At 35.4% G+C, this 13,333-nt stretch overlaps 1 protein-coding gene across 1 annotated transcript; it reads right to left on the bottom strand.

Moving 5' to 3' along the window:
* Positions 1-2,371: 2,371 nt before the first annotated feature.
* Positions 2,372-8,568, bottom strand: LOC122752606 (lymphotactin-like). The gene is made up of 3 exons (XM_043999443.1): positions 8,494-8,568; positions 4,059-4,170; positions 2,372-2,777 (listed from the first exon to the last, which is right to left on the bottom strand). The coding sequence occupies exons 1-3, from the start codon at positions 8,552-8,554 to the stop codon at positions 2,657-2,659; spliced, it is 294 nt and encodes a 97-aa protein (XP_043855378.1). The 5' UTR covers positions 8,555-8,568; the 3' UTR covers positions 2,372-2,656.
* Between the last annotated feature and the right edge of the window lie 4,765 nt (positions 8,569-13,333).

The following is a 13,333-nucleotide window of genomic DNA, read 5'->3' as shown; positions in this document are numbered from 1 at the left end:
GGGAAATAATAAGCACAACTGCTGCAATAAAAATAACCAACCTTGATCACCAAAGAACAGAAAATGAACCACCCTTCTCTCCTTTTGGTATAGAAGGAGAGAACCATAGGTGCAGAATGTTGTATACATTATCATAGACAGTCATTGTGATAGTTGTTTTTGTTTAACTTTATATTTATTGCGGTGAACAACTCATAGGATGAGCAATGGACATTGGTGTAGAAGTGAGGTATGTCTAGTAAAAACTCTAATATTAAATAATTATATAAATAGAACCTAATTTTAAAAAATTAACAATATGCCTATTTGTACTGAAAAAACAGCAAGGAACTCCATACATGTCAAAATAATGAAGGAAATGGCATCTTTTAGTACTTAAGCTTTTATCAAAAGTTTTTTCTGCTCCTAATGGAAGTGATTTTTATGCTTTTGTTATTAATATAGCCTATTATGCTCATAATTTTCCTAATATAAAACTAACCTTACATCCCTGATATATATTCTACCTGGTCATAGGGTATAGTCTTTATAATGTATTGCTGTACTCTTTGCTATATTGTATTTTAAATGTTTGCATCTATATTCATTAGGCATATTGAGCTATAGTGTTCTTTGTCTAATATGTCACTCCTTGGTTTAGTTCTAAAAATCATATTTAAATGATTAAAAAAATTTGAAAATAATTCCCTATGTTTGTAAACAGTTCACATAAATATTTAAATTAATTGTTTTCAAATATAATTCATTTGTAACTCTTGTCAGGTCCTTGATGATAAGGGTCAATCAGACCATTTTTTTTTAAATAAACATTTTTATTTAAAGTTTTGAGTTCCAAATTCTATCCCTCTTTCCCTATATCTCTTTTCCCCCTCCCCAAGGCAGTAAGAAATCAGATATATGTTATACATGTGCAATTCTTTAAAACATATTAGTCCTTTTATATAAGAAAACTTGAATAAAAGAAAAATGAAAAAATTAAAGTGAAAAATAGCATGCTTCAGTCTGTGTTCAATCAATATAAATTATTTCTTTGGAAGTGGATAGTATGCTTCATCATTAGTCCTTTGAGATTGTCTTGGATCATTGTATTGCTGAGAGCTGTTCTTCATCAAACTGAATCAGACCATTTTAACACTAAATAGATAGCATATTTTGGTGATAGTTAATTAGATTGCATAAACTAGCTTTTTATTTAAAAAAAATCTAGAATGAGACTAATCATAGATTCATGGAATTGTAAAGTTGACAGGGACCTTAAAGATGATCTTATCTAACCCCTATCATATAGGTGAGAAAATTGAAACCCTGAGCCTCATTTTCCCTCTCTATAAAATGAGGCATTAGACTAAATGACTTTCATGTTCTTCCCAGCTACAAATCTGTGATCCTATGTGGTATAGATTAACTTGTTGGAGGTCATACACCTAGGGACTTTTCACTCCTCTTCCCCTTCCCACAGAGATCTTGGACTCTGTGCATGAGATGCTATGATCTCATAGATGAGTTTTACCTTTTCTTGCTCCAATTCAGGTCGCTTCCAGGCTACCTCCACAAAATGAAGCAACCTGTGGCCACCCCCTTCTCCAGCTCCCTTTTGTGGTATTTTTCCCATCAGAATATAAATCCCTTCATTGCAAAAGACTGCCTTGCTGCTTTTCAATGTATCCTTAGTTTATAGCACAGTGCCTTACATATAGTAAGTGTTTAATAAATTCACTTTCTACCTGGTCCCTAGCTACCTTGGAATAGGACCAGCTCTCCCAATTCTTAGTACAATGTTTTTACCGCCTCTTACTCCTTCACTTCTAAGGCATAGCTATAGATATGAGCAGAGATTTGTTCATGAGGCATATGGACTAGATCTATAGATAATGCTATGGAACCCTGACTAACTTGCTTAACTTCACTCATTCCATTTTCTCATCTGTAAAATGGGGCTAATGCTTGCATTGCCTACCTCATAAGAGAGGGATAAGGAAAACTCATTGTATCCTTTAAAGCTGTACAGAAATGTGAGCCAATAGCATTGCTTCTTCATTTATCGTGTGAAATTAGTGATATAATAAATAGTCTTTTTTCTGCCACTGGTTCAACCTGTTCCCTGCTCTCCCTTAAAGAAAAACCTCTTTTTTCTGTCACTGGCAATAAACTTGCCCAGGTTATTCTGAATGAGCAAAAAGATTATTCTTAATAATAGTTTCTAATCACAATTCTAAGATGAACATCAATAACCTGAAAAAGTAAAGCAGAATATCTTCAAGCTTATAGAAAGGTAAATGCAATCTGATCTGTTTGTGTGAATGCAGACACTTTATTTCTTTTGAAAGCTAGCAGGAGAGACAAGATGCCAGTAAGAATCATTGATGTTTATATAGCATTTTGGGTTTGCAAAGCACTTAACATACATTTTGTCTTGATTTTCAAGGTAATCCTGTATGGTAACTTCTATAGATATTATCCCCATTTCACAGATGAGAAAACAGAGTCTTAGCAAATCTAAGAGACTTGACAAGGGTCACACAGTTAGTAGGATTCTGAGGCAAAATTTGAATCCAAGTCTTCTTAATTCCAAGTCAATCATGCTATACAATCCATCACACACCTAGAAAGATGGTGTCGCCCCAGATTTAATGATGGCCTTGGTAGTAGGTGGCTTTTAGACTGTTGAACTGGTTGTTTTCTTCATGTTGGTTCTGCTTTGCACAGACTTGATAACATTTTTTACCCAGTTGGCCTCAGGATCAGCACAGATTTTAAATCCCTTGTGGGTGATAAAACTGAAATGGAAGGGAAAGAACAGAATGGTTAGTCTTCTTGTCATTCTATCAAGCCAAGGGCTCAGCTCAGAATGGACACAAGGAGCTTCTCACGGATGACTTTTGGGGAAGAATGAAGCAACCATCCCTGTGGGGTGGGGCACCTTACATTCAGAGAGATAAAAGGACTTGCTAATCTTGTGGAGTTTAATGTGTGGCAGGGATGGATGTTGAAGCCAGATTTTCTAAGTTCAAGACCAGTGTGCTTTCTACTATATCCCATGTCCTCTCATGGGGACAGGCCATAAGATGCATAAGGGCAGGGGCCAAATTGATTATAAATGCATATGTATATAGGTAGTACACAGGTAATAAATGTTACATATGTGAAATGCATCCATATTTACCCTTCAGTGCTTTGCCCATATTAGGTTCTTAATAAATATTTGACGAATGGATAAATATTAAAATGTTAAGAACCATGGATGAGTTGCTACATGTGTACCTAACAATCTTTGCCTTACTTCTCAATGTCTACAAGGATTTATACCTCATTATTTGGTGAAGAGGAAGTGTCTTCAACTAATTCTCAATCCAAGTTAAAATAAATATTAGAAATACCTATTGGCCAATATTATGCTTTGGGAAATGAGAAAAGGATTGTCTGGCAATGAGTACATTAAAGATAATATCGAGGTCATTGTCTCACTGTAGCTCTGCTAGCATCCAAAAGCCTCACATAAAAAGTCCATGTACTTGCATTATGGCATGGGTCTCCCATCCATGAGGCCATTCCCGAGTTCTAAGGCTCACAGGATCACTGATTTGAAATCAGGAGGTACCTTAGAGATCAGCCAGTCAACCCCTCCTCATTTTACAATCAGAAAATTCAGAACCAAAGTGGGGAAGAGATTTGCTCAAGACCTCACAGGTGGTCATTTGCAGAGCTGGCATTTGAACTCGTGGTCAGGCTGGGAGTCTAGCAACTATTTCCTCACTCTATGGTACTAACCTTATATGCTGTAAAGGGCACTTTAGAAGGTAGTACAATATTCCTATTAGGCAGCAAATCTCAGAATCTCTTAAAGCTTTCATAGTTTTTCAGCTCTTGACAGCATGGACACAATTAGTTAACATGAACCAGTAAGGGCAAATTCCAACTATGCACTTGAAGGGATTTTGACTTAAGGAATGCGGGAAAGGAACCATTCAAATTGAGGTATTTATTCCTGAGGATACATTTCCTGTAAAGAGGGAGCCATTTTGTGGTCTCCTTAGAAGTTGATATTTGTATAAACTCACATCACTGCTTTGATGGGACCCTCTTCAATGGTGTAGCTCTTCACCCTTTTGCTTTGTAAGGGATGGCCCCAGCTCAGGCAAGTACCCTTTTGGGGGACTTCACTTCCTACACCTAGATAAAAAAGAAATTTTTAAAAGTAGAGGAAAAGATCAAATCTCCTATAATTAGCTTATTAAATGTAAAGGAAATTTTACCTGTTGAATTGATGTCAGTGGGTTCATCAGACCATCAGAAAGCATTGATTAAGCTTATGTAAAACAATGTGATATATATTGGAAATACAAAGACAAAAACAGGAGTTAAATGTTCACATAGAAGGAAAATTGATATTGAGGATAACAAAAAGCTCATTTCCAAATCCATGACTACTAAGGATAAAATAGTAGCTTCTGAAATATTCTGAAGAAAAGTTCAAAGATGCTCCAGGACTCTGACTATTTAGTCTAAATATAGCATATAATCCCCTCCATCATGATGCCTCTATATTAGATTACAATCTCCTTGAAAGTAAGGTCTTTGTCTTCTTTCTCTTACCTCCTATTGCATTTACAGAGTAGAGATTTATCTTCAGGTTAATGGAATTAGTCCTGGACAGGTTTTAAAGATGACCTAGTCCTACCTCCTCATTTAATAGAGAAAGAAACAGGGGGCGGCTAGGTGGCGCAGTGGATAAAGCACTGGCCCTGGATTCAGGAGTACCTGAGTTCAAATCCGGCCTCAGACACTTGACACTTACTAGCTGTGTGACCCTGGGCAAGTCACTTAACCCCCATTGCCCCACAAAAAAAAAAACAAATAGAGAAAGAAACAGAGGTCCAAAGTTGATGGATGAGTTGCCCAAGGTCATAGCCAGGATCCTAGGGCATCCCTGGACTCTGCTTCAGATTGTTTCAAAAGCAACTATTTTATCTTTCATAGTCATGTAGATGGAAATGACCTTATCATTATCCCTGATGAAAATTTTCCTGCTAAGTGAAAGATAAACTTCTATTTACAAAAGATAAGCTCATTTTTCTCTTTTTTATCCTCGTTGCCTAACACATGTCCTGACATATAGTAACTGCTTAATAAATACTTACTGATAATCTGATGAGCTCACTAATACCAATTCAGCAGGAGAAATTTCCTTTTAAATTAATTTAATTCTTGTACCTGTGGCACTCGTAGCAAAGCTGGGATGTGATCTCAGGTCCTGTAATTTCATATCTAGCATTTTATGCACAATGAAGACCCATTTTTAATGATTAATATAAGATAATAATCTGGGCAAAGGAGGTCACTATGCTTAGAAATCCTTTTCTTCTTTTTGTTGTTATTACTATTGTTTGGTCACTTCAGTTCTGTTTTGCTTTGTATGTCCCCATTAGGAGCTTTCTTGGCAAAGATACTGGGTGGTTTGCCATTCCCTTTTCTGGCTCATTTTACATTTGAGGAAACTGAGGCAAACAGGGTTAAGTGACTTGCTCAGGGTCACATGGCTAGTAAGTGTCTGAGGCCAAATTTGATTCCATCAAGATAAGTCTTCCTGACTCCTGGCACTCTATTCACTGTACCAACTAGCTGCTCCTAGAAATCCTTAAAGAGAATTTTTTTAAAAGATCAGCATGTTTTCCTTAGACATCAAGATGGGCAGAGAGACTTGAGAATAGAGAGACTTAAACAAAATTATTCTGTCTTAGTAGCTACTATTTCCTTTCCTGCTATAGGCACCTGCCATGGTTTCAAAGTGCGAGAACCATTTAATTTGTAACATTGCTTAATGATGATCCAACACTTGGTGGAAAGTGTTGCTGGTTCTGGAAGGCGGTTCTCTAAGATGAAGCTAAACAAGGTACATCTTCATCCTATCTCCCCAGCTCTTTCTTCTCTCTCCTTTCAGCACTTACCATACCCCTCCTGAACTTTCTCTTTTCTCTCTGCCAATTTATTTTGAATCTGAACTCTTTCTGAACTCCATAAAAGAAAATGCTGACCTTTCCTCTCTGTATTACTTTAGAAGAATCCTCTTTTCTTACTCTCCCCAGTGAAGTCACCTACTGCTCCTCCTAAGACCCTCAGAATTGAACAAAGGTACAGAACCATATTGCCCTTTCCCCTAAAGTCCTTACAGCTTTTCAGCTCTTTCAACCTACTTAAATATCATAAGTTCCCTGGGAGTTCAATCACAGCAGGAATTGGCTTCCCCAATCGGGAAACTGAAACCCATTGAGGAGAAGCAGCATGTTGCAAGTCATTCAGAAAGTGAGCAGCAGAAATAGGTGGACCCAACTGGGTATGATAAAAACAATCATGAGCACTGTTTCCTTCCTCAATGGAGACTCATAATGGAACAATCTAGATCTGGACATCAACCAGATAATACATTCTTCTTTGTGAAAAATTTCTGCCCAGAACAACAACTGGTTGTTGTTGATATAAGATACTGGCCAGACTTCTAACTACATCATCACTAAGAGAAGAATGTACTATCCTAAGATCAGAGAGGTCAAATGGAATACATGTCAACCACTCTGAAGCAGATCTTGAGGGTGTGTGTGTGTGTGTGTGTGTGTGTGTGTGTGTGTGTGTGTGTGCATGGCTGTGCACATGCACATATATCTATGGGGGCTTTACATATCTATCTCTGTGTACAATTGTGGTTTTAGAAATCTCGACATAAAGTACCAATGCATTTATTAGAACTTATCCCAGGGGGCAGCTAGGTGAAACAGTGGATAGTGCACCAGCCCTGGAGTCAGGAGTACCTGAGTTCAAATCCGACCTCAGACACTTGACATTTAATAGCTGTGTGACCCTGGGCAAGTCACTTAACCCCAATTGCCTCACACACAAAAAAAAGAACTTATCACAAATAAAATCTTTTAAAAAATTCCCAGTATATAGCATCTCTAATAACAATACTTTTTATTACTTCCAAAGATCCTTCCTCTGATGCAGATGGCCTTAGTAGATGGGAACATTAGTTGGTGTAGTCAAAAAAACTTTCAACCTAGTCATCAACCTTGATTATGGCATAGTGATGTCATGGAAAGAGATCAAAACTTAGAATCAGGAACGGAAGGCTCCTTGAAGACAGTGGCAATGTCTTATACCTTTGTCTATTCCTAGAGCCTACCATAAAATCTTGCCCACAATGGTTACTTAATGGATATCAAAGTGAATTTAATTCAAGCTCCACTTCTGATATGTAGTAGTTGTGTCACCATAAGCAAATCACATAATTTCTCTCAGCCTCATAGCTTCACTTCTAAAGATGTACATATTAAAGCTTACAAATAGAATGACCTCAAAGAATTATCAAAAGGATTAATTGTGATAACATATGCAAAGAAATTTATAAACCTTAAATGTCAGTGTCAGTTATTATTCTGATCCATCTTTCCTATGCAGGCCCTTTCATGGTAGACACATTGGCCCATACTTGCATTGGCCCATACCTGACAAGATTTCAGCACCATTGGTATAACCTTCAGGTATAGTCTGACAGATTCACAAACAACAATAATGATAGAAGTAAGAGGATAGAGAGGAAAGGGAGTGGAAAAATAATAACCTATTGGAAAAAGTAATATTGTTTATGTGATTGTAAGACCTCTAAAATAAGAGCATAATAATAATCATAGCAATAATAGCTAATATTAACATAGGATAATATTTTCAGAAATGTGTGTGGATATATGTGTCCATATATGCATACATATGCATATATGTGTATAAATATATATATATATAGTGTGTATGTGTGTGTGTGTGTGTGTGTATATATATATATATATATATATATATATATATATATATATATATATATATATATACTTGTTTTATCCTCACACCTATCTTGGAGGTAGGACATAATACATATATTATATAATCATTTTATACACACACACACACACACACACATATATATATGGATGGGGAAATTGTGGAAGTATAAGTGACTTACCCAGGCTCATAAAACTAGTAAGCTAGGAAGCATTTGAAATTGGGTCTTCATGACTCCAATTTGTCACACACTATATCCAACATCACCTAGCTGACTAGGACATGAACTTGAAATTATTTTTCCGGAAGTGAAAATAGATTGGCAGGGATCAATCTATACTCTCTAGTGTGGTTTCCTCTTTTATAAGCAAGAAAGACATCTACAAGAAGTGATCTATGTTGCTAGTTCTTTAATGACTTTCTTTCCATTGTTTCTGTAATCTCTTGAACTGTCACCAAGTCCCCTGCAGGCAGGAATCATCATTCCCATTTCAAAGAATGAGGAATCTGAGGTATCATCCCTAAATTGCTTAGAATAAGGGTTTTATTCCTAGGAAGTCTGGCCAAAACTAAATGATAATAATGCTTTCCTGCTTTCCTGCTTCCCAGTTCCATTTTCCCTGTAATCCCATACTTCATCAAACCCTAAGAATTAATTTCTCAGCTTACCTTCTGCAATGTATGCTGTGAGGCCACAAAAACAGAAAAGAGCCAACAGGAGGAGCTTCATGGCTGCTGTTGGGCTGAGGGTGTTTGGGGAAAAGAATAAAGCTTGTAGACCCCTTTGAGCTTTTATGCTCTGACAATGGTCAGTGGATTTCCTGTCATGAAACCAGATTATTGAGGTGGAAGAGAAGGGACTGGAAAGTCTTAGCTGAAGCTAATAATTTTTTTTAATTAAAAAAAAAAACCTTTTCCTTTGCCCAATTCTTCCTAACCACATACTCTGGGGCCTTTACCCCACCTAGTCAGTGGTTAATGTATCTATGAAACATGGGTACATTAAAAATGATATAGCTCTTTCCTCTCCAGCTTCTTGTTTCTACAGCTCATGACCCAATCACAGACTGAACAGATACAAACATCACTGATGAGAGCAGAAATGCCCAGAACATTTCTGATAAAGGATGGAGCCAAGATAGCTGTAGGGAGTGGACAGTGGAAACAGAATGCATGATTATGCTACCTAATAGGGCACCTTCATATCTGGAACTAGAAAAGCAGACTCCTGGAGCTTCTTGTTCATTTCACAAAGTATCATCCAGTTGAAAAAAGTAAAATAGGAATACTTAAGATACAAACCCATTCTCCCAGAAGGAGAGAATGACTCTAAACATCTACAAGAAAACAAAGGTTGGACACAAGTTAAAATACAGTTCCTGGAAGAAATTAAGCAAAAGTTTATTTTAAGAGTTTTTAAATGATTTTATAAATAAAATGAGAGTATATAGGAAATAAATGAAAAAAATAAAAGCTTTGAAGGAAATACTTGGAAAAAGAATACTTAGCGAAAAAAAATCCACTATAAATTTACCCAAACAACAGACTCCTTGAAAATTAACTACAGGAATCACAGTCAGAAAAAAGAAAAAACCACCAAGATTTAGCAGCCACTACTTTAAAGTAGTGGAGAATTTGGAATATGTTATTTCAAAAGGGAAAGATATGGACTTACAGCCAAGAATAACTTACCCAGCAATGTTGAATATAATATCACAACAGAAAATAAATAGATTTTTAACAGAATAGATTTTTAAACATTCTTGATGAAAAGACCAAAGCTGAGTAAAATCTTTGAAATAAAAACATGAGTCAAGAAATATAAAAAGGTATATACAGTTGGATAATCATAAAAAAATTGAATAATGATGTAGTGTTTATATTCTAATAGGGGTAGGTAAGACTCATATGCCCTCAGAACCTGACTATCATCTGATATCATTAAGGAAGTCTAATAAAACAAAGAACCTAGGAATTTTGCTGTCTTTTAATGATCATAGGAGAATACAGAAAAGGGAGAATGAAAGGAGGAGGAAGAACAGGAAAGAAAAGGAATGACAGAATGTGGGAAATTATTTCACATAATCAGAGTGTGCACATTTAAGACTACAGAGAAGAAGGTTGAGATGAGTGGGGAATACTTGAACTTCATTGTTCCTCTGAACTGGTAAGAGGAAGGAAGAATGTGCATACATAGAATTGCTTACAAAAGTACATTTCACTCAACCTGAGGAAAGGAAATTTAAAAAATATATAAGGGAGAAGAGGAAATAAGAGAATTGGTAGATTAAGGAAGGAATTAGTCATAATCAAAACAAACTTTACCTATGGTGGATTATGAAAAATGTTTAAAGTGAAGGGAGGAAGGATAAAAATTTGTGATTAGGATTTGGGCAAAAGAAAGACAAAAAGAAGAAGCATCAAACCTAGAGCACTGATGCTAAACACACTCCTTGCTTTCTATTCTTCTTTATAAAGAAGGGGTAGGAAATAAAGAAAAAGAAATGTATAAAGCATAAGACAGAAGGAAATTAAAAATTAATTATCATGTGTAAGTATTAATGTGAAAGTCACCAATAAAATAGAAAAGGATGACATAATGGATTAGAAAGAAGAATCCAACAATATGTTGTTTACATGAAGCACACTTAAACCACAAAAATTCACCCAGAGTTAAAATAAGGGGCTTGAGCAAGAGCTAGTATATCTCATCTAAAAGAGATAAGAATTGCATTCGTGATCTCAGAGAAGCCAATAGCAAAAATAAACTTCATTAGAAGACATGGACAGAAAAAATACATTTTGCTGAAAGGCACATAAATAATGAACTGACATAAATACAAAACACAAACTCTCTGAATGACATAGTAATTACATATCTAAAGGAACTTTTAAATAAGTCACAAGGAAAAATTGAAATTTAAATTATAATAGCGGGGCACCTCAATATATCCATTTCAGTACTAGATAAATCAAATTTTAAAAGAACACAAAGAAGTTAAGGGCTTGGATAAAATTTTTAAAAGGTTAGGAATTATAAACTTTGAGCAGTTGGAAATAGAAAAGAGCATACATATTTTTTTCTGCTGTGCATCACACCTTTACAAAAACTGGCCATGTATTAAGGGCATAAAATCCTCACAAATGTAGCCAGAAAAATAAACACATCTTTTATGGATCTCAATTCAAAAATATATATTCAATATGAAGCAACTGAAGAATTCATTAAAAATTAAGTGGAGACTATAAATACTAAAGAAAGAATAGGTGAAAAAGCAAACATAAAAACAATAGATTACTTCATTAAGAATAAAAACGGGGGCAGCTAGTTGGTGCAATGGATAGAGCACTGGCCCTGGATTCAGGAGGACCTGAGTTCAAATCTGGCTTCAGACCCTTGACACTTACTAGCTGTGTGACCCTGAGAAAGTCACTTAACCCCAATTGCCTCGCCAAAAAAAAAAAAAAAAAGAATAGAAACAATGGAACAACATGCAAAATTTTGTGTGAAACAGTCAAAGTGGTTCTTAGGGGAAATTTCGTATCTCTAAACACTTTCTTCAACAAAAGAGATAACAAACAGATTAGTGAATTGAATATTCAGCCAAAACATTAGAAAACCAACAAATTTTTTAAAACTATTAAACACCAAAATAGAAATTTGGAAAATCAGAGGATGGGTTTAAAAAAATTGAAAGCAAAATCATAATTAATAAAGAAAACATGTTTTAAATAATAAAATAGATAAATCATTAGCTAATTTTATTTTTAAAATGTTACCTATATCAAAAATTTTAAGTTGAATTCACAACAACTAAAGAATAAAAGTGGCAATGTTTAAAAAAGTATTTTCCCCAAGCATATGCCAATAAAACTATCTAAAGGATTTAAACAACCTAATCCCCCCAAAATGAAATTTAACAAGTCAGGAATTAACTATCCCCCCCAAAAAACAACCAGGATCATATTGACATAAGCAAGTTAAATCAAGCATTTAAAGAAAAATTAACTTCAGTATTACACAAATTATGTCAAAAAATAGAAGAGAAGGGGTCCTAACAAATTTTTCCTATGATATTGATAACATCTTCATATGTAAACCAGGGAAAGTTAAAATAGAGGAAGAAAACTATCGACATAACTGATCATATCAATAACAAAACTAACCAAAATCATACAATTACCTCAATAGATCCAGAGAAAGCTTTTAACAATATATATGCATTTCAATTGAAAACACTAGAGAGCATAGGAATAAATGGAGCCTTCCTTAAGATGATAAGCAGTATCTATCTTAAACTATTAATAAGCAATATACACAATGCAGATAAGTTAGAGGCATTCCCAATAAGATCAGGGATAAAACAAGGATATCCATTATCACTACTATTAGTCAATATTGTACTAGAAATGTTAGCCTTAGCAATAAGAGAAGAAAAAGAAATTGAAGGAATTAGAATAGGCAAGGCAGAAACAAAACTATCACACTTTGCAGGTGATATAATGGTATACTTAGAGAATCATAGGGGCAGCAAGGTGGTACAGTGGATAAAGCACCAGCTCTAGATTTGGGAGGACCTGAGTTCAAATCTGGCCTTAGACACTTGACACTTACTAGCTGTGTGGCCCTGGGCAGGTCACTTAACCCTCATTGCCCTGCAAAGAAAGAGAGAGAGAGAGAGAGAGAGAGACAGAGAGAGACAGAGAGAGAGACAGAGATGGAGAGAGAGAGAGAGAATCATAAAGAATCAACTAAAAAAAGTATTTTGGGGGGCAGCTAGATGGTGCAGTGGATAAAGCACTGGCCCTGGATTCAGGAGGACCTGAGTTCAAATCTGACCTCAGACACTCAACACTTACTAGCTGTGTGACCCTGGGCAAGTCATTTAACCCTCATTGCCCTGAAGAAAAAAAAAACTAACTAAAACACACACAAAAAAAGTATTTGAAACAATTAACAACTTTAGCAAAGTTGCAGGGTATAAAATAAGCCCACACAAATCATCAGCATTTCTATATATGACCAACAAAGTCCATCATCAGGAGATAGAAAGAGAAATTCCATTTAAAACAACTGTAGAAAGCATAAAATATTTGGGAGTCTACCTGCCATGGCAAACCCAGGAACTATATGAACAGAATTACAAAATACTTCACACAAATTAAATTAGATGGAAACAAATGGGAAAATATCAATTGCTCATGGGTAGGCTGTGGTAATATAATAAAAATGACAATCCTACCTAAATTAATTGACTTATTAAGTGCCATACCAATCAAACTACCAAAAATTATTTCATAGAGCTAGAAAAAATAATAACAAAATTCATCTGGAAGAACAAAAGGTTAAGAATATCAAGGGAATTAATGGGGAAAATGCAAAGGAAGGTGGCCTAGCTATACCAGATCTGAAACTATATTATAAAGCCCCAACCATCAAAACTCTTTGATACCAGCTAAGAAATAGAGTGATGGATCAGTGGAATAGATTAGGCACACAAAACACAGC

The sequence above is a fragment of the Dromiciops gliroides genome, chromosome 4, assembly GCF_019393635.1.
Source record: "Dromiciops gliroides isolate mDroGli1 chromosome 4, mDroGli1.pri, whole genome shotgun sequence".
Taxonomy (NCBI): Eukaryota; Metazoa; Chordata; class Mammalia; order Microbiotheria; family Microbiotheriidae; genus Dromiciops; species Dromiciops gliroides.
The sequence above is the reverse complement of the archived record's forward strand: the minus strand, read 5'-3'. Positions and strand labels throughout refer to the sequence as shown.